At 39.7% G+C, this 25362-nt stretch overlaps 1 protein-coding gene across 2 annotated transcripts in view; it reads left to right on the top strand.

Annotated features, from left to right (window-relative positions):
• Window positions 1-25362, top strand: part of vps13b (vacuolar protein sorting 13 homolog B) — a 337411-nt gene that overhangs the window by 24619 nt on the left and 287430 nt on the right. For both annotated transcript variants that reach the window (XM_077526198.1, XM_077526199.1), the window contains exons 5-11: window positions 1359-1526; window positions 2332-2513; window positions 3256-3430; window positions 12259-12530; window positions 17323-17418; window positions 18053-18175; window positions 22331-22468. In XM_077526198.1, the coding sequence (XP_077382324.1) occupies window positions 1359-1526; window positions 2332-2513; window positions 3256-3430; window positions 12259-12530; window positions 17323-17418; window positions 18053-18175; window positions 22331-22468 (1154 nt within the window). The remainder of the gene's footprint in view (window positions 1-1358; window positions 1527-2331; window positions 2514-3255; window positions 3431-12258; window positions 12531-17322; window positions 17419-18052; window positions 18176-22330; window positions 22469-25362) is intronic.

Genomic DNA, 25362 nt, shown 5'->3' with positions numbered 1-25362 from the left:
TTACTGAGCAACAAAAAATAACCTGATCCCCGTGATGATTCGGGGGAAGCCAGAAACCTTAAGGCTGAGCCTTGCTTTGTTTATTCAACTTGCCTTTACTGTGTGGCAGAACTTCATTCAAAACTTGGAACAGTAACCCTGCAAGAGTGCTTTGGGAAAGGCCAGCACTAATTGTCCCAATTAGGGGTGCATCGATCGCAATTGTCCAGCCGATCCCTGATCTTTTTTCATAACAAGCAGCATACACCTTCAGCGTTCCAATCTCGTTTTATTGGAAAACAAAACACTGAACAATACCTATGAAATAATACAAATGGGTTGTTTTAACTGCACATGAAGTCGTTCAATCAAATAAAAATGAAATGCTTATTCATCCTTCTCAGCAGTAGAGAACAGTGGCTGACTTTTTCAGAGCTGTGAGGAGGGAGATGACATTGGTGAAAAAGATCGGCTTATTTTTAAGGGATGATCCCCTAAAATTAAAAAAATTGGGGTCATTAAATTGGCCGGCCGATTGGTCAGTGCACCCCTTGTCCTAATGTGATGAAATGCTGGATTTGCTGAGTGTAAATTAGTTTTGTCATAGGTGATGTGGCTCCTTGCATCATTCAGAAGCTACAAAACTGCGCTGCTGAATAGATGACATATGGCGATAATTTTTGTTGCCGTTTTAAAAATATTTATACGAGCGGAAATGTTCTCGCCGCCATGCCTTTTTTTTATTTTTTTTTTTATTTTTTTTAATTTCATTTTATTTATTTTTTTTGCTCTGCTGGCACCGCTTTGTGTACTGGTTTGCACCTGCACCTTAAAGATGCAAAATTTGTCAGCCCTATTTGTTTGGTAGGTGCAATCCTGCTTCCGCACAGCTAGTAAAACAGTTTCCTCATCTGTTTGCATGCATAATCAAGTTTGTGCCCATTTTTTTGCCCTGCAAACCTTTAGTATTTCAGGCCGTGAATTTCTGGACTATAAGCCGCTACTTTTTTCACTTGCATTCGACCCTGCTGCTAATACAAAGGTGTGGCTTATCCATCAGATCACAAGGGGGCACACTACAAAGGAAAGGGAGATCATCAGGCAGAGGCAAGTGAGCCCAAATACAGTAGGAGAGGCAAACCGACAGCCAGACAATTTGCGCCCTCATTATGGAAAAGAAAGTACCGGGAACATTAATACACCTGCGGTTGTGTAACAAACTTGAGTATTCCCCAAATTTGGCTAGTGCGGCTTATAGTCAAGTCCTAATAGTCCAGAAATTACGAGTAGTGCAATTCATAGCTCTAAACACCGGCAAATGATATAATACTGTATATGGTATAACGTGTTTCTTCATTGTATGTTTGGTTTTGTTATAGGTTATGTTCAGAGCCTGATCAGACGTGTGGTGAATAACGTGAATGTTTTGGTGAACAACTTGATATTGAAGTACGTTGAGGATGACATTGTGTTGTCAGTCAACATTACTTCAGCAGAGTGCTACACTGTGGACGATGTGTGGGAGAGGGCCTTCATGGACGTCACTGGTAAGAAAGACACCAACAATAAACATTGGAATATACACTATAATGCACTGTTCAAAATCATTATGTATATAGGATTAAAGTTAAACATTTGGGTTCTTGTTTTCTGGGGATTTCATGTGCATAATTGTTCCTCCTGCCAGTTAAGATTACTATCAATTTCAGACCGTTTTAACAATTAATTTACCGGATGAATGAAAGAAAAATAAAGACTTATTTTTTTTATCCACCCTGTAGTTTTATTTACTGATGCATTACGTGCTGTTTTAAATAGTACAGATGGATGACATTCTGGATCATTGATGGGTGGTCACTATGTCCCAAATAAGCTGGAGGCTGTAGCAAAGAGCTTGCAGTGTGGATTTTGGGTTGGGATAAAGGGGAATGAAATGGTAGACACCTATCCAGTGCCTGAAGATGTCAAAATGACCGCTACAAAATATGTTGAGTTTCTACGACCATTTTCTGTCATCTTCTAAAACAAAGAACTGTGCCTTGCACTGTTAAATAATATTCGTGGAAGACGATGGATGGTCTCATGCTGCAAATAAGATACTATGGAAGCTGTAGCGACTACGTTTATACAGTATAGGGAGAAAAAAAATATATGATGTGACTACCATGGACCCCTGACATTGAGCACCTGTGGACCAAAATGAAGGTCTATGAGTATGGACAACAGGCAATTAGGTAGTTCTTGCATTGTCAAATGAGATACATGCTAATTTAGGGATTTACAATTTCCATGAATGAGCGAGTTGGGATATAGAAGAGGAGTCACTGACATGTAACTTTGCTCTTTCTACAGCTCCAGAACTTGTTCTTCGGAAAGTGATCAACTTTTCTGATTGTACTGTGTGCTTGGACAAACGGAATGCAAGTGGCAAGATTGAGTTCTACCAAGACCCACTGCTGTACAAATGCTCCTTCCGAACACGTCTTCATTTTAGTTATGACAACATCAATTCTAAGATCCCCTCTGTCATCAAAGTAAGTAAAAAACAAAACAAAACAAAACAAATAACTATCACCAATGTTAAAAACTATCCAAATGCCCTAGTTGCATAAACATAATCAAACATGAAACAAATGTGAGAAATGAGGGGCTGTATTATGTTATCTCTTGTAATTCTAAGTTAAATGTTCATATTAAGGCTAGTGAAAGTTAGAATTAGTTCCGCAAAGTGTGATCCCTTTGGCAAAAAAAAAAAAGTGATGACATCTGACTGTTGACAGTATTTATTTATTGAAAAACGTTTTACTTTTCATACTTTCAAATCCTCTCTACTTAGTCATATGATTTGTACGTAATCTCTACTTGCTTGCAATTTACATACCTTATATCGTAATGTATAGTGCTTCTGACTGAAGTTGTATGTACTGTATTTAGTGTATTATTATTATTATTATTATTATTATTATTATTATTATTATTATTATAATAAGTGTACAAATGCATTTTGTAAAATATTGTGGCTGGTGGGAGACTAGGTTTAGGGGAGCATTAAAGCGGTAGTGATGGGGTGTGAGTGTTTGGTATATGTGTGTTTGTGTGTTTGTTTGTTTTTTAATAAATTAGGATGTGGATTGATTTTTTTTTTTTTATCATTTTTTATTTTATTTGTGTGCGTTGAATGGAACTTGAAAATTAGATGATGCAATATCCTTTAACACAGTAAACCAAGAAACAAGAATAAACAAACATCATCCGTTATTTCTTACGTCTCCTCAGATCCAAACCATGGTGGATAGCCTGAAGTTGTCAATTACGGATCAGCAACTTCCCATGTTCATCCGCATTTTACAACTGATTGTTGCACTCTACTATGGGGAAATAGGCGGCCATAAAGAAGCAGAACGAGAAGAGGGCAGCTGTCATGTCAGGGAAGCTGGAACAAATATACCTGGTGAGTGAGATGTTTTGGAGGCCACTTTGTTGTTCGATATGTTCAGTTTTTAAAATATTTATTTTTCACTGGCTTTTAATTTTGATGTTATAAAAAACTAATCTCACGCTAAAGCAGTGTGAATATTGATTCACGTTCATATAACCTTTCTGACCTCACCTCAAAAGTTTTTGTGTTTTTAAATCCTTTTATGTTAGACCTGTACTGTAAAATGAGCTTTCTAATGTCCAATAAACAGGACATTTGTGGCCAAGTACGGCAATATGCAGCATTGTGAATAGTTCTTTTAAAATTTTAATGTTAAATTTTACAACATCTTCTATACAGAAATGTTTTAGTCCACATAACCATACCTTGTCACCATCCCTGTGAGCTGAAGTATGGACATCATGAGTGATCATAAAAGAAAAAGCTACTTAATTTACCTGTACTTGGTAATGTCTTTACGTCTTGCAGCTGTGATGAAAATGTGTTTTATTCTTATCAAATATTGTTCAAAAACAAAAATTACTAACTGTTCTTGAACATGGCATACATTTTACTCAAACATACCGTTTTTTTTTTCCCGGACAAGTCGCTCCAGAGTGAAAGTCAAACCAGTCATAAATAAATAAATTAATTAATTAAAAAAAAAAAAAAATGCATCTGACTGCCATCCAAAACTCGCCTGTTAATCGTATTGACGGCAGCAAGCGAGTTCTGATTCGAAACCTCCACTTGCGGTACGAGAAACTTTTTCTGTTATTGTAATGTGGCTTAAGTTATCCTGTGTCACACTGTGGGCTAAGGTATAATTCTGATCACTTATTGTGCCTTTTATTGCTGTAAATGGTAAATTCTTGTAGCGGATGCTGCATGCTGAAAAAGGTGGCGATAATGCACCAAAATTACTTGCCAACTGCCAAAAACAGAGTAGAGGAAGACATGGAAAAAGAAGAATGTTGTAGTAGTTGTAGTAGTAGTAGTCGTAGTCGTCATAGCAACTAAAGTATGACCTACGGTACACTCTAAGAAGAGAATTGTTGAACCAATTTAAGATTACAAATTGATATATATATTCAACTGAATTAAGTTAATTCAAAGTGACTTCAATCCAAAGAATTAAGCTAAATGAACTCATAATTAATTCAACTTAATATATTCACTTGTGTGTTACCAATTGAAGAAAATTATTTTTTTTTAAGTTGGTGAAAAATTCAATTTGTAATCTTAATTGGTTTAACAATTGCCTTTTTAGAGTGTACTGGTAGTTTAACACTGACATCTTGTTGTAAAATCGTCTCCACTTTCCAGTGGACATGAACTCGTTGGCTTGTGCTCTGGACCGATCTGCACATCAGGCGCTAATCTACTCAGGAAAATAAATGTTGTTGCTGAATAGAAAGACTAGTTTTCCCCAAGAGGGGAAGTTGCTTTTTTTTTCTTCCACTTTTCAGTTGACAGACATGCACAGAAATTTATGGATTTGATTAAGTGAAACATTGCAAGGGAGAGTCAGCACTCAGGGATGCACATCATTTTGTACCACAAAGTTTGAGAAACAAACTAGTTCCTCCAACAACTGGTTCACAGCAGGACTAGAATTGGTTTCCCTCAATTGACCTGCCCCTAAACTGTCATCTTATTTTCCCTTTCTTTTTATACACGGGACAGTACGTACGATTGTGTACCGTCCTTCTGCATTTTCAACCAATAAAGTTGAGCCTGTTTAACTGAACACAGACCATTGTCATCAAGCTTGAGCTCCCCATGTGCATTGGAGGATCAAGTGAAGAAACAAGGGTAAATCAAACACAGGCCCATCTCTTAGTTTCTGATTTGAACCTCATAGGAAATCACACTCCTCACATCCTGGAGCCAACTAAAACACACATGGTTCTGACTTCATTCACAGACATATGCACACGGCATAATACACAATGATACCTGGAGCATTTACGCATGTGAAATTAAGTTTAATGGTCACATGTAACCATAACCTGAATGTAACTACTGTTTTATTTAGTTTATTCTATTTTATTCACTTTCCCATAATACTAAAACTTAAAGGAACAGTTCGGATTTTTTGACATGAATCTCTATTTCATCCTCACCTCCAGTGTGTGCGATCATCACTGACTTACCCCTGACAGCGTTCTCTGACACGGGTTCTGGTCCGGTGTTGGTCGAGAGGACAGTAGTCCGGCAAGTTGACTTGGGACACGGAAATAAAGCGTTTATCTTCTAAAAACAATTAGTGCTCAAAAGAGTGATACATTTGCATCACTAAACTCCTTTCTGAAAAAAGTCAGACGCCATTACCGCCGGGCACTATGTTTCTGTTCGTTCATATCACTGCGCGGCGCCCCATATACAGCTGATAGACGCACACTAATCTACAAGTCGTTTGTCTTTTCGAAGGCGGAAGGCGCGCAGATCAGCTGTCTGCACGCGTCGATCAGCTGTCTACAGGGCGACGCGCAGTGATACGAATGAACAGAAACATAGTGCCCGGCGGTAATGGCGTCTGACTTTTTTCAGAAAGGAGTTTAGTGATGCTAATCACTCTTTTGAACACGAATTGTTTTTAGAAGAAAAACGCTTTATTTCCGTATTTATTTTATTTATTTATTTATTTCTCGACCAACACCGGAACAGGACTCGTGTCACAGAACGCTGTCAAGGGTAAGTCAGTGCTGATCGCACACACTGGAGGTGAGGATGAAATAGAGATTCATGTCAAAAAATCCGAACTGTTCCTTTAAATGGTAGCCATTTGTTGCATCCAATCAGCGAGATCGTCACGAGTCACTCACATTAATGGTTTGGCATGGAATGTCTTTAAAAAAAAAAAAAAAAAAAAAAAAAAAAAAAGGCTTGCGGCTGGCGGTGGCCGGTTATTGGGGTATTGGCCAGGAATCGACCCCACGCCCTCTGCATTTTTATAGATTCATAAATACATTCTTTCAATAACTGAAAACACAACCATAACAAAACCCCACCTCATGCTCATCCTCATCTCAACGCAATTGAGTTATCGAGTCCCAGGTCTCAATGGGCCAACACCCTTTTTTGTAGCACTTGGAGCAAATAGAAAAAGTGGTCATCAGAAGGGAGTGAGTCGAGGAAGAACGCAATATACTGCGGCTGCTTCAGTTACTCCCACCAACTTACTCCCTGCCTGTTGGCCGGGAACTTTTAACTGTAAGTTGGCGTGGCTTGCAGTTTGGTTTCCAATGCCAGATGTAAAAGTTGGTGTCATGCTACTGCTATTTGGAGCCTCTGAGAATGAATTAGTATCCTATCACAAAAATATACAAGAGGGGACCAACTCTTGGAACCTGAGCACCTCCAGAGCTTGTTTTGCTGGAAGTAATCGACAGAGTAAAGAAACTGGGTGTGTGTTTGCTCAGATAAGATTGGGAGCAGTTCTGGCTTGTACATGAACATTAGCTTTCCTTGCTTTTTTTTTTTGCCCTAATAGTAACACCAGAAGAATTAGACCTAATGTATTGTATTATTGAGTTCAGCAATTCCCAACCATGCACCGTGGCATACGAGTGCCATGTGAAATCATCTGGGGCACTTCTGGAATCTATCCAAGTTGACTCACCGGTAATTTGGCAGAACAATATTTTTTTGCTTCAAATATATCGTTTTCCATCTATGCAACGTCACGTATAATGACAGGTCGAACAATGTAATGCTCTTCAGTTAGATCGCAGAAGATACAATAAACTTGTGTAGCCACTAGCCACGTTACCAGTCGAGGTTTCCTGCGAGTATGTCAGCTTTATGTTCAACTGAACAGGTTCATATTTGAGTAAGTACATTTGTGAGTAAATAACAGGAGCATTATTATTTCAGTATTCATAACAAATGTTTGGTCGTGTGTGCTGAGGTTTTTCTTACGTTTAATGAGAGAATTGGTTCAAATGAGAACCACACATTTTGTTTGGAGAAAAAGCAACTAACACCTTTACTTTTTATAGGTTTTGAACCACATTAGATTAAGATCACTCTTACTGTATAAACTGAAATGTGCGGAAATTTCATGTCATCTCGAGCTTTGTTGTTTTAATTAACTTTCCCACAGCAGTTAGTTGGAAATTGTCAGGTACTGCAAACAGGATTAGAAAAAAAATTACAACAGATTACCACATTTTTATGAGGATCGTTATAAAGGCAGAGATACAGGAATTAATTTATTTTTATCTATATCACATAAAAGGAGTAAAGCATGATGAAGCCACTTTTCTGTTAGTCATCTTCCATGAACCAGAAAGTAGTCTGCTAACGGACAACTTTTGTAACCATCTTCTGACTAATACCTTTGAGCAATGAGAGATCCCTCTAGTCTTGTGAAAGCTTTCTGTGGACTGTTTGTGCAGTAAGATGTAAAATCATCAGGAAGAGCCTACTAGAACAGCTATATAAATGGTGGAAGGTGTGGGCGAACTTCCATTTAACATGGGTTTCAATGTGATTGGTTAATTCCTAATACTACATGGCTACATTATCGTCGCCAATTTTAAGAGGGTCTGAACATAAACCACATTATCTGTGTTTGTTTTTCCACCCTTTCAAATATTTCAGTTTGGTTAATTTGAGTTATACAGGTAATAGGTCACGTTCATAGTGGGAGAGTTTTGTAATCATTTGTCATGGTCTTATTGAAGTTGAACTCGACTATGTAGGCTTTTTATACTCGCTGTATTTGTAGTATGATGCAATTCATAGGGCGTAATGATCAGAACAGCACTGTGTGTTACTAAACATGTCTTTGCCTGCATTTTATTCTAGCTCCATTTCGGTATGAGCCTGTGTCCTCTTAATGTATTGAGGTCAAGGAGACTTAACCAATCAGTGATCCAGTTGGGAAATTGGGTCGTTTTAGAAATCGCTGTGAAGTTTCAAGAGTATGTGAATGATTATAAATTCATTGTCTGCGCACAATTCGAGTGTTTGCCTGCTTGTGCATAACAACCTCTCCATGCAGTATGCTATGTGTGTAAGGGTCTGGAGTTTGTCCAATGGCTCATGCATATGTTTTGTGCTCTGTAGCGTGTTTGCAGTGAGAGTTTGCTTTGAAGGAGTGCTTGCTGTCTGTCACTTTTCTCACTGCCCCTTTGAATGGACCAGACTATCACACGCATTGGTTAGAGGCCACGGGCTATCTCAAATGTCATGTTGCTCACATATGTCAGGGTGATGACATATCAGGACGTTTTTTATTTAACAAAGCATATTAATTGGGATTAAAAAAAATGTACAGCTCAATATAATAATGCTCTAGTTTATTTTATTTTATTTTTTTTTGACAAAAAGGTTTTGTTCATTTGTTCATACATTTTCTCAATTCAGGCCTAAGGCCTTTCCAAAGTTCTAAATGTAGGTAATTTATATAAATCAGGTTACCAGGATATTTTAGAATTGTGTAAAATACTTATTCTCAACATTTATTTCTTAATTACAAATTTGGCCAGTTAATGAATAATTTGGGGCTTAAATGTATGCATACAGTTTTATTTAAAGTTGTGGAATCTTCTGATTGAAGGGCTTTATGTATTTATTTAGGCTTCAAGTATAAAACTTACCAACAGGAGAATGTGCATAAACATCACACTGAGAAGACAAACGAGTTGTAGAACCAGTTCAGGGTTTGCTAATGTGTCAGGTGATCAGTGCACCTTACCCTTGCATAAACATGGAGGGACATCTACTGGCCTTTGAGGGCACAGCCTTTCTCGCATTTGTCCTCCTAGGTCTGTCTCAGTGTCAATCAGCTGGTCACTCACTTACATAGCCACTTGTTATTTAAGCTGAGGAGCTATGTGACAGGTGTAAAATGCTGCTCCTGGAGCCCTACTTTGGACATTAATACGCTTCTGATTTGAGTTATTTTAGATTCAGCCCCTAAAGCTTTGGCTGAACTAATGTGGGAAACAGTGGCCATTTTGTTTCTGCAGATGCAGTAAATTAGTCCCTCATCTCTCTGGGAATTTTTCCACTCACTACTCTGGATTAATACTTCAAAGTCTACTTAAGCCGCTGTTTTGATCATTTCATTGGTAATTGCTCTTTTATTCTGATTGTCTCATAATTCAAACGTAGGCTTCGTCATTCTGTGACATGAAGCAGAACAGCTTAACTTGCTGAAATGACACCTCAAAGGCTACCACAGAGTGGGGGAGAAAAAAAAAGAGAGACCAAATTGGACAGGAACTCTGGAGGAGAGGAAGAGATAATAACCCATGACATTGGACTTCCAACTGCCAATTCACCATGTGAAAGATTTAATTAAAATATGTCATAATTTCACCCCCTTAGCCTTTGGGATTCCTAAGCAATGACCTCACGGACAGTATTGTTTTCCCGCAGAGGACATGAGGCTGCAAGGAATGGGATTACACATTCTTGTGTATTGACATCAGCTTGCTCTTTCTCTATTTTTATGGAAATAGACACAAGTTGAAAGGTCGGTATCAGAGAATGAACAGCGTGGTGTAGTTGCGGCCAGGGATTGTATTCGGTCGTTTGTTTTTGGTACAAAAGCAACCAATGTGCCAGTCTGCTTCTTTGACTTCCAGCCAGTTTCGCTGAAATCAAGAACAGTTTTGGTTGTTTTGTTCAATCATATTTTTTTTTGTTTTTTGGTCATTTCTTTTGTCTTTGTTGTACTGGTTCATTTTTCTGTCCAATAAGTCTCCCCCCCCCCCCCACTTACTTTGTGGCACATATTATTCACGTGGTAAGAGGATTATTACCAGATGTTTCTATTATTGCAATCTTCAAACCACTTGTTCCATTACTATTTTGGTTCTACTATTAGTTTTTGATCCATTAACATGCATACTAGACAATGCTCACAATAAAAATGTTTCTTTGAGGAGCAGTTTTGCTCATCAATAACTTCAATTTAATAGCACATGTAGAATTTTGAAGAGCAATTTGTCTTCTGGTTAATCCAGTACTTCTCAATTAGTTTTTTTGTTAGGCACCCCCAAAGGAAAAGAGAAATATATAAATATATATATATATGTATATATATATATATATATATATATATATATATATATATATATATATATATATATATATATATATATATGTAAATTGTTGCAACTAGTACACCTCTAATACTCCTTTCTCAAGCTGACAATGAGTGACACTGCCACCTACTGTAGTGGATGTGCAATTACACTTTATTCTTGTACGGCAAAAACAAACCAAAAAAAACACGTCACCCATGTGTCACGTATCAAGGCAAAATTCTGAATTTCATAATTCAATTCAATGGATGAATTTGAGTTTGAAATTGACTCCCCACAGGATTTTTAATTGAATTTGAATTGCAGGAAGTAGAACTGAATTCATTGTGATTCGGAGAAAATTGTTCTCATTACATATCAGTTAGAATGAGCCTTTAAGCATACATTTAGCGCTAGTGTACATAAAGTATTTACAATAATATTTCCATGAAATTTGTGATGAAAATAGGCTTATGCTATAGTTTCATTGTTAAATACACTTTCATTTTGCATAATGAATTTATTTGAACTTCATGAAATTCCAATTCTGCTTCTTGCAATTCTGTTCCTGTTTTCCGCCTCAATCCAAATAATTGGAATTTAGGCGTCTTTCTCAGTACAATTCTGAATTTGTCCAGTCCTGATAAGTATGTTATACTGTGTAGTGTGTACCTACGAGTTATAACTTTCCCTAAAAAATTGTTCTTAAAACTTTTTGCGTTCTGAGTGTTAATCGTTTGTATCAAGCATAGCATACATAGTTTCTTCATTGTTCTCCAAGTCGGTGACACTGTTTGGGTTCCTATTTGAGCAAGCCTTTTTAAATCTATTATATGTACTGTAACCTCAACGCAGAGGTTTTCAATTGGCCTTACCCTGCGATCTGTGTTTTCCCATGATAACTAAACCCTTTACAGATGTCAAACCAAGCCTTTGAAAGCACATGTATGTCAAACTGAGCAATTGAGGAGGAACATGACAACTACTGTATAAAATTAAAAAGAATGAATTCTAAATTTTAACAGAATAAGCACCACCTAATAAAATGTTATTGAAACATGCAGCATTTGATTTACTCTTAAGGTTTGACGACAGTTGACAGCGAATCTAAAAACATTTTATCTCCAAACTTTTTGGTTCCAGGGTTCCCCAATTCCGGTCCTTGAGGGCTGAAGTCCTGCAGGTTTTCCATTTTTCCGCCTACCAACACACCTGATACTAAAGATAAGGATCGTTATCAGGCACGCTGATGAGCTCATTATATGAATCAGGTGTGCTGTTAGGCGGAAAAATGGAAAACCTTCAGGACTCTGGCCCTTGAGGACCGGAATTGGGGAACCCTGGGTTAAACTGATGTTTTTTTGTTTTTTTTTTAATTTTGATGTATCTATCAGTGTACAAAAATGTACATTGGAATACTGGACCCAACATCTTATTTACACCTTGCCATATTGCCTCCAAACATGAACACAATCTTGTAGTCAATCAGACGATAAGGGATGCTCCTTTCTGATGCATACTTGTCAGGAGACTTACAGTATTTTTACTAAAGAAACGGAACGTGAGACATCAGGTGCGCATTTAAAGATTTTAATTTGATTTTTGACCGGCTGTTGAGTCCTGACTCCATATTTGATCACTGCTCTCGGGATTCTAAATATTTATTGTGCTGTTATTTACATATTTACATGAGATAAAGTACAGTGTTGCTACGTTTGAGCAACCCATCAAATCTTGTTTAACCACTATCCACACGACACTGAACTATATTATTGATACATGCTGTTTTTGTTATTTATATATATTTTTTATTTTAAGGGATGGATATGGACATAGAGAACCAATCTCCAAACCAGTACCCCAGTCAAGAGTTCTACATAGACTCAGGCCTTTCTGCGGATAGCAACCAAGGCTGGGTTTCTTGGGCATGGTCCTTTGTTCCAGCCATTGTGAGCTCTGAGGAAGGTGAGGAAGGTCTCTTCCAGCAAAGAGAGACCGGGAGCATCCCGAACAATCCCCAACAACACACACCCAAGGATCCTATTGTTTCAATAGGCTTCTACTGCACCAAGGCTTCTGTGACATTTAAGGTAATTTTATCTATTGCAGACGGGGATGTAGATGTGATTTATTGTGAATGTTAGTGACATGTTGTTAATTAAATTTTGATTGTTTATACTCGTTTACTATTTTATTTCCTTATTAGTAGCATCTTATTTAAACAATACAATAAACAAATAGTCTCAATTAATTTTGAGGTTAGCATGTTGACGTTACCCTCTACAACCCTTCGTTTTTCACATTGCCCATCCCTGATCTATTGAAAGATTACTGTAACAAAATCCTGAACTGAAATGCTGTTTGGTGAATGAAATGCATGCCAAACCTTTTGTATTACATATTCCCAAAGCAAGACAAATCCACATAAAATGACCAAATTGTACAGTTTGCAGTATTTTTTTGCGTCTTGTCAATTAATTTAGTTTTAAATACATAATATAATCAGTGTTAGAGGAACCAATTATTTGTAGGAATTCACTGTTTAAGGTCAGGCTCTGCATATATCCCTTGTGAATAGTGGCAGTCCTCTCATAGAAGCAAGTACCCTGTTCATAGTTTGTTCAATATTATAATTGATTTCATAGGACAACAAAGAAACAAAATGACCACATTGCTGTAATGTGAAGTAATCAGGGTTTGCAAATACAGGTCCACAAAGTTAAAAAAAACACAAAAAACTTAAGCCACAGGTGCATCTACTCAACTGGCAGGTAAATAAGCTTGTCTCCCTCCACCTGCTAAGTCACCTGTGGCGAATGACAAAAAATTGCAAGTTATTTACTTTCTGGACCTGGATTACCCCAAACCTGAAAATAAGTCACTGGACAGGTTGTATAGCAGTGCCAATTTACTATCCCTTCAGTTAGTCTGCTGATGAAAATGGCCAAATTGGGTTGGTGTCATGTGACTTATAAGTATTAATAGGTCTGAGGTGTGAATAGGGAGCAGGTGAGATCAATTTTGCTTTGGAACTTTAATACTCGTCACAGGAAGTTTCAGTATACAAGCTGTTCAGTGACGAATTTACATTGTAGAAAAGTGTCATTTCGTCAGTGTTGTTCCAAGAAAATATATTGTACTTGCTAAAATGTGAGGGGAGGTACTCACTTTTATGGTGGACACTCGCTGCCCATGGGGTTGGGAAATCGAGCCTGATCACAAATGGCAAATTTCTGCCAATAACTGACACTCCCCTAAAAATGATTATAATTGCCTTTGTTCATATTTTAAACCATAGCTATACCACAAACTACAATCCCAAAATGCTTTAATAACATTTCAATGCTTGCAAACATCTTGAAACATTGGCTGTATCCTTAAAAATCTATTACAGTAAACAGTTTACAGCTAAGCACACAGACACCCACTATGTCTCGCACATATGTCATGATGATGATGATGATGATGATGATGATGAATTACTGCAGAGCTGCAGCCTGACTGACTGCACAGTAGGTAAACCATGATGACAACGCTTCGGGCTTAGATATGGCTAAGAAAGAAACACATCACAATATACATATTATTGATTTTTTTTTTAACCTAATGCAAAAAAGAAAACATTAAATACTTTAAAGATGAAATACAAGACAATGCAAATATCCAGATGAAAAATACCATTATCCAAAATTTATTGTAGTAGAACAGGTTTTCAAGCAATGTGTCCTGTTGTAACTTGTGTATATTGTAGAGCTGTCAAATGATTAAATTTTTTAATCAGATTAATCACATCGTAGAATTTTGATTAATCACTGTCTTAAAAAAGCTTTTTTTTCCCAACATTTTTGCCCGCTGCACACGCTCATCCTACTTTTTCTAATCAATTAATTATTTGCATCATTTAAAATGGGAAAAAATGACCTACGGCATATGTAAACATTTATTAAATGCTTTACTTTAATGCATGTAGTTATGTTTATTGCTCAAACTCCAAAAGCTACCTTTAATGTAACCATCCACTGGCGGCTAAAAAGGATCATGCGGTCAAAATGAATAGTGTGATTAATCTGTGGTAATATAATGATTAATGCGATAATTTTTTGTGATTAATTAATTAGTTAACGCTTTAACTTTGACAGCACTAGTATAATGTAATGTAATGTTTACATCCATGCACCCCAAGCAGTGCCATAAATGCAATTTTTTTGCGTATAAGCTAAAGATTTTACACTGAAGCAGTTGTTGATGCACAACTTTCATTCATTGTTCATATAGTGTAAGTGTAGTATCAAATAGACCTCACAAATTGTTGTATTTGCAAATGCCAAACCACAAATATATGCACGTCCACTGTACTGTATTTAAAAACAAGCATACACATGTGGGAGCGAGAGTGTAAGATTTATTTTTTCCTGAATTGTACATGATACTGTATGGCGAATTTTATGATTGCAGATATTTTTGTGTGGTTTATATCCACTCCCCTTCTACCACATTGTTATGTAGTTCATTCCTTCTTCGCAAAATCGTGTGATCATTTTGAGTTTGAGTCTTATAGAATAGCTTGGTCCCCAGGAAGTTTCAGTCCTCTTTGTCTCTGTGTGTGGTGCAGGCAAGGGGAGGGAAACCGCTAACTGCTGTCTCGGGTCACGTTAATGTTTTAAACATTCTATGTGGAATGATGACTGTTCAGAAACGGATCCCAATCTTTAATCCTGCCAGTTCAGTCAAAATAGAATAGCCCCTCATATCACTTACTACATACTAGGTCAGTGTGGGTGTTTGGTCCTATGTTTTTTAATTTCTATTAATCAATTAGTTGCGAGTACTTTTTGTCTAGAGGGATTTCAGACAGCTGAACATATTTTTTTTTCTTTTAGGAAGTGTTGGCTTGAGGAAACTGTTAAATAATTTATGCTAAAATGCAGTTAGAAATTTGTGGGCTTGAAATCAGAGGGTTTCCTTTAATTGCTGACTAGATGCTCTCCAGTTTTGTTTGCTCAGAAAAATTGGCTGTACAGTATTCATAAATAACTTTTACAGACACAATTAAGCTTTCCCTGTTTCACCTCTGCATGCCTTCCAAACTTTCATCTGTTCCCGTTCTCATTTGGCATTTTGATTCCAAGACATGATTTGTGGAGGGGGAAAAAAACACTGAATTATTTCACCTGTGTGCATGCGTGTGCTTTAACGTAATGGACCATTTGGTCTAAAATTGAAGCCTGGCAAACTGACAATGCATATCCAATGTCTTACAACTTTTAATTAATCACTCCCCAAGTAGATTATTATTCATATTTTTACTGCTTTTGCAGTCACTCTGTTGTCAGACAGAAAAAATATATCTTCCATCACTTAAGTAACCTCCTTCCTACACACATAAAGACAATCTTTGGCCCGATTTTGCCCCCTTTTTATTTTTTTTTAATTTTTTTATATGATTCTCTTATGTGTGAGGCGTGTTAACAGTGAATCTCCCGTTATAATAGGGTCCAAAGCTCACTGATAAATAAGGAAGTGATGGTAAATAAAACAAAAAGTATGTCCTCCCCGATTAAATCCATCCAATCATTTTCTGAAACGCTAATCTTCCCTGACTAGGGTCGCGGGCCTGCTTTGAGCCGATTGCAGCTGCCTTTGGGTGATAGGTGGCTTATGCTATGTTGTTGTTGTTGTTTTTATTTATTTATTTATTTTATTTATTTTGAATAAAAATTGATTCCATAGACGGCAGGAAGTATTTTCCAAAGCTTGCCGACAATGCCATCTTGCAACGCTCCCGCCTCCGGTCGACTTTGGAAACACTCGGCAACCATCGGCACATACCCGGAAGAGCCTGGTTGTCTTCGTGTCCGTGTGATTACGTGTGATCACACAAAAACTGCCTCAGAGGACTGGATGCTCAACCGGTGGTGTAAGGTAGTCTTTGTATGTTAGGTGCTGTGTTGAGATTTTTGGAGCGCCACACACACAGTATGACCAAAGCTATCAAATGCCCAATTTCTTTATCTCTATGTGTTGGGTCTGCCAAAAAGAAAACTCCTTATGCTTGTAGCCTGTCTGAATATTGCATCCTGGAATTTGCAGTTTAGTCCACACTCATGATTAACTGAAAAAGGGAGAGGAAGGCAGTGAGTATGAGAGAATCGGCTCCATCAGTAGGGATAATAAGGCACAGCTGCCCCTTGTTCTGCACCTGCTTCCTGTACTAAAGTTGAATAGGTTGAGGCCTGTAGAGTTGTACTCTACACCCACAGTTGTTACACCAGCCAAACTCTAAAGCATCACTGCTCTTTTTTGTTGCAGCCAGCTAGCATTGACCAGATGCTCTCTCTCACTCTTTCGCCGTTCAAACTTTACTCTGAGGACTAAACGTTTTGCAGAACAATCCCTATTTTACATTATCGTTGGAATTTTTTGGGGGGGCTGTAGGAGAGTTCTGATTGCCATTCCCCAAAGAGCAAATCAGGCGTCTCAGAAAACTAGATAGGAGTTGGTGCAGTATGCATTGTGATTAGATGAAAGTACTTTTGAAAAATTTTGTCATTGTCCTTCAGACTTGGATGTGTTTGCATTGCTTATTTATTTATTTATTTATTTATTTATTTATTTATTTATTTATTTTTAAACGTAATTTTCAGAAGTCAAATATGACTTTATACCCAGACACACAATATCAGACATGCTTTTATGCTTTTATTTTTGTCAAAAATTTATTATAATAAAATGACTATTATTAACAGTGAAATTTTTAACTCAGGTTTATTCAATCATCCCCCCCCCCCCCTTTCTGAAACTCTACCATTTCAAAAATTGTTTGCTCGTAATTGGATTCAAGGACGCTTAGATTGTGACAATGTACTCTCTCCAATGTGTCAGTTGACAGAATCTCAGGCAGAGAGCAGCTACTACAGTCCACAAAAGGTTAAATCAAGAGAGGTCTTGGGCTTGGAACAAGAGGGAATCACTCTTGAGGTAAGAATAATCTTTATTTATATTGAAAAAAACTACATTTTCTTCCTTCTTGATCCTCTCTTACAACTTTTATTTCATTTTAAATGCCATATTTACTTTGGAATAGATGACCAACATACTTCCATCACTAACGGTATTTATAAAGCCTCCCTGGTCACTTATCTCTGGCCAGTTGTGAGTCCAGTGAAATTTCTGCCTGAGTCTGATCATTTCTTCATTTCTCCCTTGGTGTAGATAGAAGTTTTTCTCTGATTACCTGGTTGGAATAGAAAAGAGTTTTCTGTGTTTGAGCTTTCTACCAGATGTAATAATTCCACAACATTTCCAAAGACAATTTTTGTAATTTATGCTTTTTCTGGAACATGTAGAGAGTAGTCTGAACTCGGACCAAAAATGAAAATGATTCAAAAACCTTGGCCTTGTAATTACTGTATTCTGTGTACAAGTAAGGTGCTTTGTACTTCATATACTTGCTTGCTATAGACTTTCCTTAATAGTTAGTGTTCTCGATCCCTTTAAACTGTAACAATTCAGCTGCATTTTTTGTCAGAGGTTTCAGGCTGAATGAGTTGTTTGAGTATGCAAAAGGGAGTACATTGGTTTGACTTCACTTTTTTTTTTATTTTAATTTGAGGTGCTTTTGAAAGGAGAGCCCTTCTTTGACTGTCAGATTGGCTTTGTGGGCTGCCGGGCTCTCTGTCTGAAAGGCATCATGGGAGTGCGGGATTTTGAAGAAAACATGAACCGACCTGAAGAGGTAAGACAAACCTAAAACCACAAATGAAGACCAATAATATTTGGTATGAAAAAAACAAGGAAACTTGAGTTTGGGATGCAATGCGTTTTTATTATTTATTTATTTTTTACTAAAGGCTTGTGTTGTTCTGATACCGATACCGATACTGGTATCGGCAGAAGCCCCGATACTGCACTAAAACAGCGGTATCGGTATCGGTGACTACTAACAAGTAACATTACACACAAGTAACCAATAATTCCAAGGCTAATAGTGGACTTTGGATGCAGCATCTTGTGTTTTGCTCGTGCACAACATATGATATGTGACATGTTCACTGCATGCTGATCTAAGATATCTTATTGGCCCTTGAATGTTCTAAACCAATGGCAGGGCAGCTTTTTCATGTTGAGAAAAAAAAACCTTAGGCGTCGGTATGGTATCGGCATCGGCCGATACTGCAAAGCTTGGTATCGCAAAAAACTATATCGGAACAACACTACTTAAGGCCCAATATTATACCTTTTGCTTAGTTGTTAAGCATTCACTTCTAAAAAAAATACAGGTGTTGGCCCTGTTATAACTACAGAACCTGAAAGGCCAGTCAAATCCTTCCATCGTCCCATTTGGAGAATTTCATGGGGATTAGGGGTTCTGCCTTGTCTTGGTTTAAATTGTACTTTTTTTTTTTGAAAAAAAAAGAGCTCAGAATTGTTCATTCGGTAGTCTTACCGATTCAACGTCTTATCATCATTGCTTTTTTTTTTTTTTTTTTTTTTTTTTTTTTTTTTTTTTTTTTTTGTGTGTGTGTGTGTGTGTGTGTGTATGTGTGCGTGCGTTTGCGTGTTTGCGTGCGTGCGCGTGCAAATACGTATAAATTTATACTCATTAATTCACCTAAAACCTTATAAATATCCCATTACCCTTCGCCTTAACCAGGTACTTCAGAATCTTGCCAGAGTCGTGAGGTTCAAATGGTCAGGAGACCAGAGAAAAGGTCAGAAAAAATAAAGAGAAAAGAAAGATAAATCAAAGTGAAATCCAGCACCGACCAAACACTTCCTGCCTTCCCCATGGTTACAAAATCAAAGTCTTACGCCAACCCCGGAAGCCTCTAAATTCCAACAAATTAGCGAGATCTCAAGAGACCAGAGGAAAAACTAAAGAGAGGAAGGAGGGAAGGATCGATGAGGCAGAGTGAGATCCATAGAAGCCAGTACATCCAATCCATCAAAGTGAAATCCAGCACCAACCAAACCCCTCCTGCGTGGTTACAAAACCAGAGTCTTATGCCAACCCCAGAAACCTCAAACTTCCAATAAATTGAGATCTCAAGTGACCAGAGGAAAAACTAAAGAGAGGAAGGAGGGAAGGATAGATAAAGCAAAGTGAGATCCACAGACACCAGCACCCACTGATTCAAGGGGCTGTGGAGGGAGAGGCAAATTCTGTTTGAGTTTCAGTAGATGCTGGTGCGATGGATCTGGCATGCATAAGGACCACCACCAAAGAAAGAAGCCGTCAACCGCGGTCCAGCAAAGCGAGCACCCCCCCCCCCCGGAATCCCCAGGCCGCGGCAGCACCAAGGCCACCCCCAAGCCACCCGAGCGGACACCGGTCGGCGAGCCGACCCAGACGCCCGGAACACCCCCGCCCCAGCCCCGGCCCACACCCCCGAGCCCAAGGCCGCAGAACGAGGCCCGGCAGGCCCCCACAGCGCCCCACCGGTCCCCAGCCCCCATCCCCCCACGACCCCCCCGCACCCCACCCAAACCCGCCACCCGCCACGACCCAGGCCCCGCCACCCTGGCCCCCAAACCCCCGAACACACCACGACCCCCAACACCCAGGTACCTCCCCCCACCCATACCTCCCCCCAAACAAGCCGCCCCCCCCCAAACAAGACCCCCACACCCCCCCGACGACCGCCAACCCCCCCGCGAACCCCGCCCCCCGCGAGCCAAGGAAAACCGGCACCGGGCAGCAGCGCAGAGAGGGAAGACGTGCCCACCCCACCTCCAGCCGTGCGAAAGGAGCACAGCGGCGGAGGGGGGAAGCAGAGGAGGAAGCACCGGGGGAGAGGCGGAACACCAGAACACCGAGCCCGGTGGGAAGAGGCCCCGGTCGTCACGCCAGCGTACTAGTGACACCTAACCCTGTTACTGAGTCCGCCAGCTCGCCGACTGGCGAGCTCTACCCTTCCCAGGTGAGTCGGAGCAGAGGGAAAAAATTTCCCCTACTCCGATACACCCGCATCCCCCCCAAAAAATGAATATGTATATGTGTGGTGCATTAAAAGAGGAAATGGAGGGACAAAGTGGTGGGGCAGGGACACAGATGGGGGGGACCACAGCGCTGCCAGGCACTGCAGTCCATCCCTCCTGATGGCTCCCCGCCCCAACTCACCCCTCCCCTTGGACATGAAGTGCATTAAAATTGGAGGGGAGTTGAAGGTTGAAGACGGTGTTTCCACCCTTCCCCACCCCACCAAGAAATGTGTTGTGTGCCCTATGTGTATATTTACAAAGTGTATAGTGCAAAACTAGTGAAGTGAGTAAGAGGGGCGACCAGCGGGGCCTCACCCAACCCGGCGGGTGTAGGTGGCACGCCTCCCCCCCAGCAACCCCCCCCCCCCCCCCCCCCCAACCGCCTCCCACCCCACCCATCTGGCACCACGATAGGCGGACAGGGCCAGCGCAGCAGGGCTACTGGACAGCCCACCGGCCACCGGAGCCCGCCCGGGGCGCCAGGAGTTCTACCGGAGTGGGGCAGGCCTCAAACCCCCGCCCGGCCCCCGGAGCCCGACGCCCGGGCCGGGGAGAAAGCCCCAGGCCCAGGGAGAGGGAGGGGGAGGGGGCGGGGGGCAGACAGGGAAGGGGGGAGGGGGAAGCGGGGAGGAGACGACAAGAAGGCGAAAGGGCGGAGGAGGGAGGGCGACAAGGGAAAAGGGACCGGGAGGCAGAGGAGGATGGGCGGGGGGAGGCGAGGAGGGAGAGGCGACGGGGGGGAGGAAGGGGGAGGGGAGAGGGAACCACGGGGCACACCAGAGGCCCACCCGCCCCGAACCGCGCCGCCGGGCACGGAGCAGCGGACCGCGCCGGGACGTTATTCATTGCAGGTTGGTGAAGCAATGTCCTCCTCAGCATCACTTCCTGTGGAGTACCCCAAGGATCAATTCTTGGCTGTTTTCGTTTTGTTTTTTTTTCGCTCTCTTTTACCACTTGGGTCCATCTTACATAGACACAAGCAAGGATGGGCATTCTCGGTCCTGCAGGTTTTGGATGTTGCCCTTCTCCAATGCATTAGACTGATAGCGATCCCATTGATTGGAAACAGCTTGTGTTGGAAGAGGGAAACCTGCAAGGCTGCGGCCCTCGAGGACCGAGGTTGCCCATCCCTGACACAACGTCTCATTTCGTTGTTACGCTGTTGACTGCCAAATCTATGTTCACTGAAACAACTACTACTCGAGTGCTTGTATGAGGCCAAAGCATGGATAACTTTGAATTTTTTTTATGCAGTTTAATGAGAAAAAAAACCCATACTATCCCAACTTGACATTGAAATTTTAATTCATGCTTTTACCGCTACTCGTTTAGATTGCTTCACTGCACTGTACTTTGGACTGAGCAAAACGTCTACATACAATCAGTCCAGAACGTGGCTGCTTTGTGGATCACATACATTTGACCACATTACTCCAGTCCGCCGTTCCCTTCACTGGCTGTCAGTGCACCCCTGCATTGATTTTGAAATTCTTATGGTTGTTTTTAAAAGTCTTCATGGTTTGGCACCTCAGTACTTGGCTGACCTGCTGGTGCCTCATTTACTCTCATTGGTGTTTAACCGGGTTTGAGAATTGATTTAGTTATAGTTTTTACATTTAAATTTTTTAGGCCTTTTGCTATTTTCTTTCTTTATTTATTTACTTATTTATATATTTATTTATTGTGTTTATTGTGTTTATTTATTTTTAAACTCTTTTTAGTGCTGTGGCATATGTTGATCATTTTTCTTTGATTTGTGAACATCACTTTGGACGACTGCTATTTTTAAAGGCCTTTATGAATAAATTTGTATTGGGTTAGATACATTGGTATTTCCTTCTTTGCTCTTGTTTATTCTTCTATTCTTCATTTCTCACATCCTTTGCTTGATTGTTCATTTTGTCTTCAGGATGCAGTGTTCTTCAGCTGTGGCGACACCCTAAGCAGTAAAGGAATGACCTACCTTACCAACTCTCTGTTTGACTACCGCAGTCCAGAGAACAATGGCGTCAGAGCTGAGTTCATCCTCGATTCTGTTACTCATAAGGTAACTTACCCAAAGTAGTGTAGCAACTTCTTGTTTACCTTCAAACTCAGAGTGTTTAATTTCCACTTATTTTTGGGACTCAAATTGTTTGTCCAATTCATGAAACTTGAAACTTCTTAAGTCTTCCAAACATTAAGTATGCCATTGACCTGGTGTTCATCAATATTTTGACACACACTGCATGATTGACGGCCCACTTGCGGGAACATTGTGCCCGGACATGCTGCTCTCTTGCTAATGTTTGGTCACATATGTTGCATGTGAAGTTGCCGCCTCAGAGAAAGTAGAGCACACCTACTTTCTCTTTCATGCCCAACGTCATGTGACCAATTTGCAATCGCATACGCTGAGATTCAAAAGTCACATTTGATCACAAAACAGCTTAGGCACATGCAAAACTTTCAAATTGTGATCCCGAGAGGATTAAAGGAATCAGAGTCAGAAGAAAATGCTGCACTTTTTAATTAGCACCTAGCCATAATAGTGTTTTGCATGGGCTAGTGATACATTGTAATTACATAGTTTTTTTTTTTATGAAGCGATGACAGCTGTTACTATATTCAGAGGTACTAAGTACATATGCATTCTGTTTTTGTTTTTTTTTTATCTTTATTTGAGTAACCTCTCATCTCAACAAATCAGTTAAGTCATAAATGCTTTATTTAACTTAAAAATCCAAACTTCTAATTTTAACCACCCAGCTGCTTTCCCCCAATAGGGGAATTTTCCTCCTATTGAACAAGTAACTACCACATCAGAGATTGTGTGACAACTCTAGGCTCCCTTCATCCACCGTCACAGCTTGAGTGTTGACTTTTCTCCCAAATGCTCATGACCATCAGTGAAGCATTTGTTTGGATATCCATTCATCCATCTATTCAGGCTCGAAAGTCAAAGAGTCAAAGGTTTTCGTGTTAATTCATTAGCGGTTTTGAAATCAGCCAATGGCTTTGATCCAAAAGCATGGCAGTGCTATTAGTTCCCCTTATAAATATTACTCATTAACCTGCTTTTCTGATAAGACTCTATAGAAATCTCTGTTTGGAGAGCTTGAGATTTAGTCTGGGGTTAGGTTAAGTGTGTGTGAGTTCTTTGTGCGTCTCTTGTTTCATACACTCTCGTTTTGTGTTTGTTTGAATGAGTATGAGAAATGTATTATATTCGTATAGTTGGAGCTTTACCCTTCTTTTGTTGTTATGTTGATACATTCCAAGGTTCTTCCTTGCAGTGAGTGCCAGTGTTGTGCGATATTGAAGCGTAATAAAAAAAAAAAAAGTTTACCGTATAATATACTGTGCCTTGAAAAAGTATTCATACCCCTTGAACTTTTTCACACTTTTCTAATTGGGTTTTTTATAGGATTGAACACAAAGTAGCAAATAATTATGAAGTGGAATGGAAGTGAGACATAGTTTTCAAAATTTTAGACAAATAAAAATCTGAAAAATGTGTTGTGCGTTTGTATTCAGCCCCCTATGTCACCATTCTCTGCAATTATAGCGGCAAGTCTTTTAGTCTGTCTCTACCAGCTTTGCAAATCTAGAGACTGACATCTTTGAAAAATCTGTGGTTGGGTGGGTTGCTTTATGGAGAGAAGAGAATGGGCTTCCCTTCTGACAGTATCGCTAGTGAATCTAGTGGCCAGTGGTTGGCTACAACTTTGGCTAATGCTAAATGCTATCTTGGTGAACAGTTCAATAGATGTAAACAAGACAATACAATCACGACATACGGCAATTTCCTTGCTCACCATTGTCCAAGCCTGCACCCATACAGACCAGTATTGGAAGCTGTGTTTTGTAGCTTCCAGTGCCCACAGATCACAGTGATTATAGTGTCCTACATAGGATTCCACAATCCATCAAAAAATCAATAAAAAATCGTCAGTGCGAGAAAGACACGTGCAATATGCGTGTACCAAAGAGATGCAATAAATGAATATTTTCACAAGGATTTGTTTATGAGACTTTTTGACCAATCAGATTGTGCACGTCACCATCTAATAGTAGAACAGTATCTAGGAGCATGTCATGGGTCCTCGGAGCGTCCTGAACAGGTCCAGAACACTTCACCAGAGAGGAGTGCAGGTGGCATTCAACCAGATTTCAGACTGTGACCAGTGCCTCTACTCTGAGGCCCTCCTGGATGACCAAGCTTCTCACCTATCTCTAAGGCAGGGGTGTCCAGACTTTTTCCTTTGAGGGCCGCTTACAATATAACCGAAGGATGGTAGGGCCATTTTGAAATTGTCTGACTTTATTAAACATGCTAAAACTAATAAGTCGATTAATAATGTACTATAGTTTAGCTAGTTATTTTTAGCTAAACTTCAGGACAGTTTGGAATGTTTCTTGATTTTGGGGTGGCCCACACCCCTGTATCCCACAGGAATAGCTCCGCCCCATCTCTGAACCAATCTCCACATTCAGAATCAAAGGAAGAGTAGTCGGTAATAAAATGACAAATTTTAAATCACTTGAGGATCTTAGTTAATAATTAATGTATGTGTTCACAAATTAGACCTTGACACAGACAGCGGAACATGGAGGAAAACAATTTTGCTTCTGGAACTGAAATCACTGACTTAATTAAATTACAAAAAGAAGTATTTCTGTTTTAGATATAAAAAGTTTTTTTTTTTTTTTTTTTGCATATCTAGAAAAACAGGCTGTGTCAAAAGTATTTTTTTGTATATGCTGAGGCCCGCTAAAAAATAGATGGCAGGCAGCAAATGGCCCCCGGGACGTAGTTTGGACACCACTGCTCTAAGATAATTTTCAGCCACTTATACACCTTATTCCTACACCTTATGAGCCTTTGCATGAATTATGCTCCCGACTTGTGTAATAAATCGAAACAGGCGTTTTGTTTGCATGAGCCCACTTTCAGATCAA

The sequence above is a fragment of the Festucalex cinctus genome, chromosome 7 (genome assembly GCF_051991245.1).
Source record: "Festucalex cinctus isolate MCC-2025b chromosome 7, RoL_Fcin_1.0, whole genome shotgun sequence".
NCBI lineage: Eukaryota > Metazoa > Chordata > Actinopteri > Syngnathiformes > Syngnathidae > Festucalex > Festucalex cinctus.
This window is presented reverse-complemented; position numbering and strand designations above follow the sequence as displayed.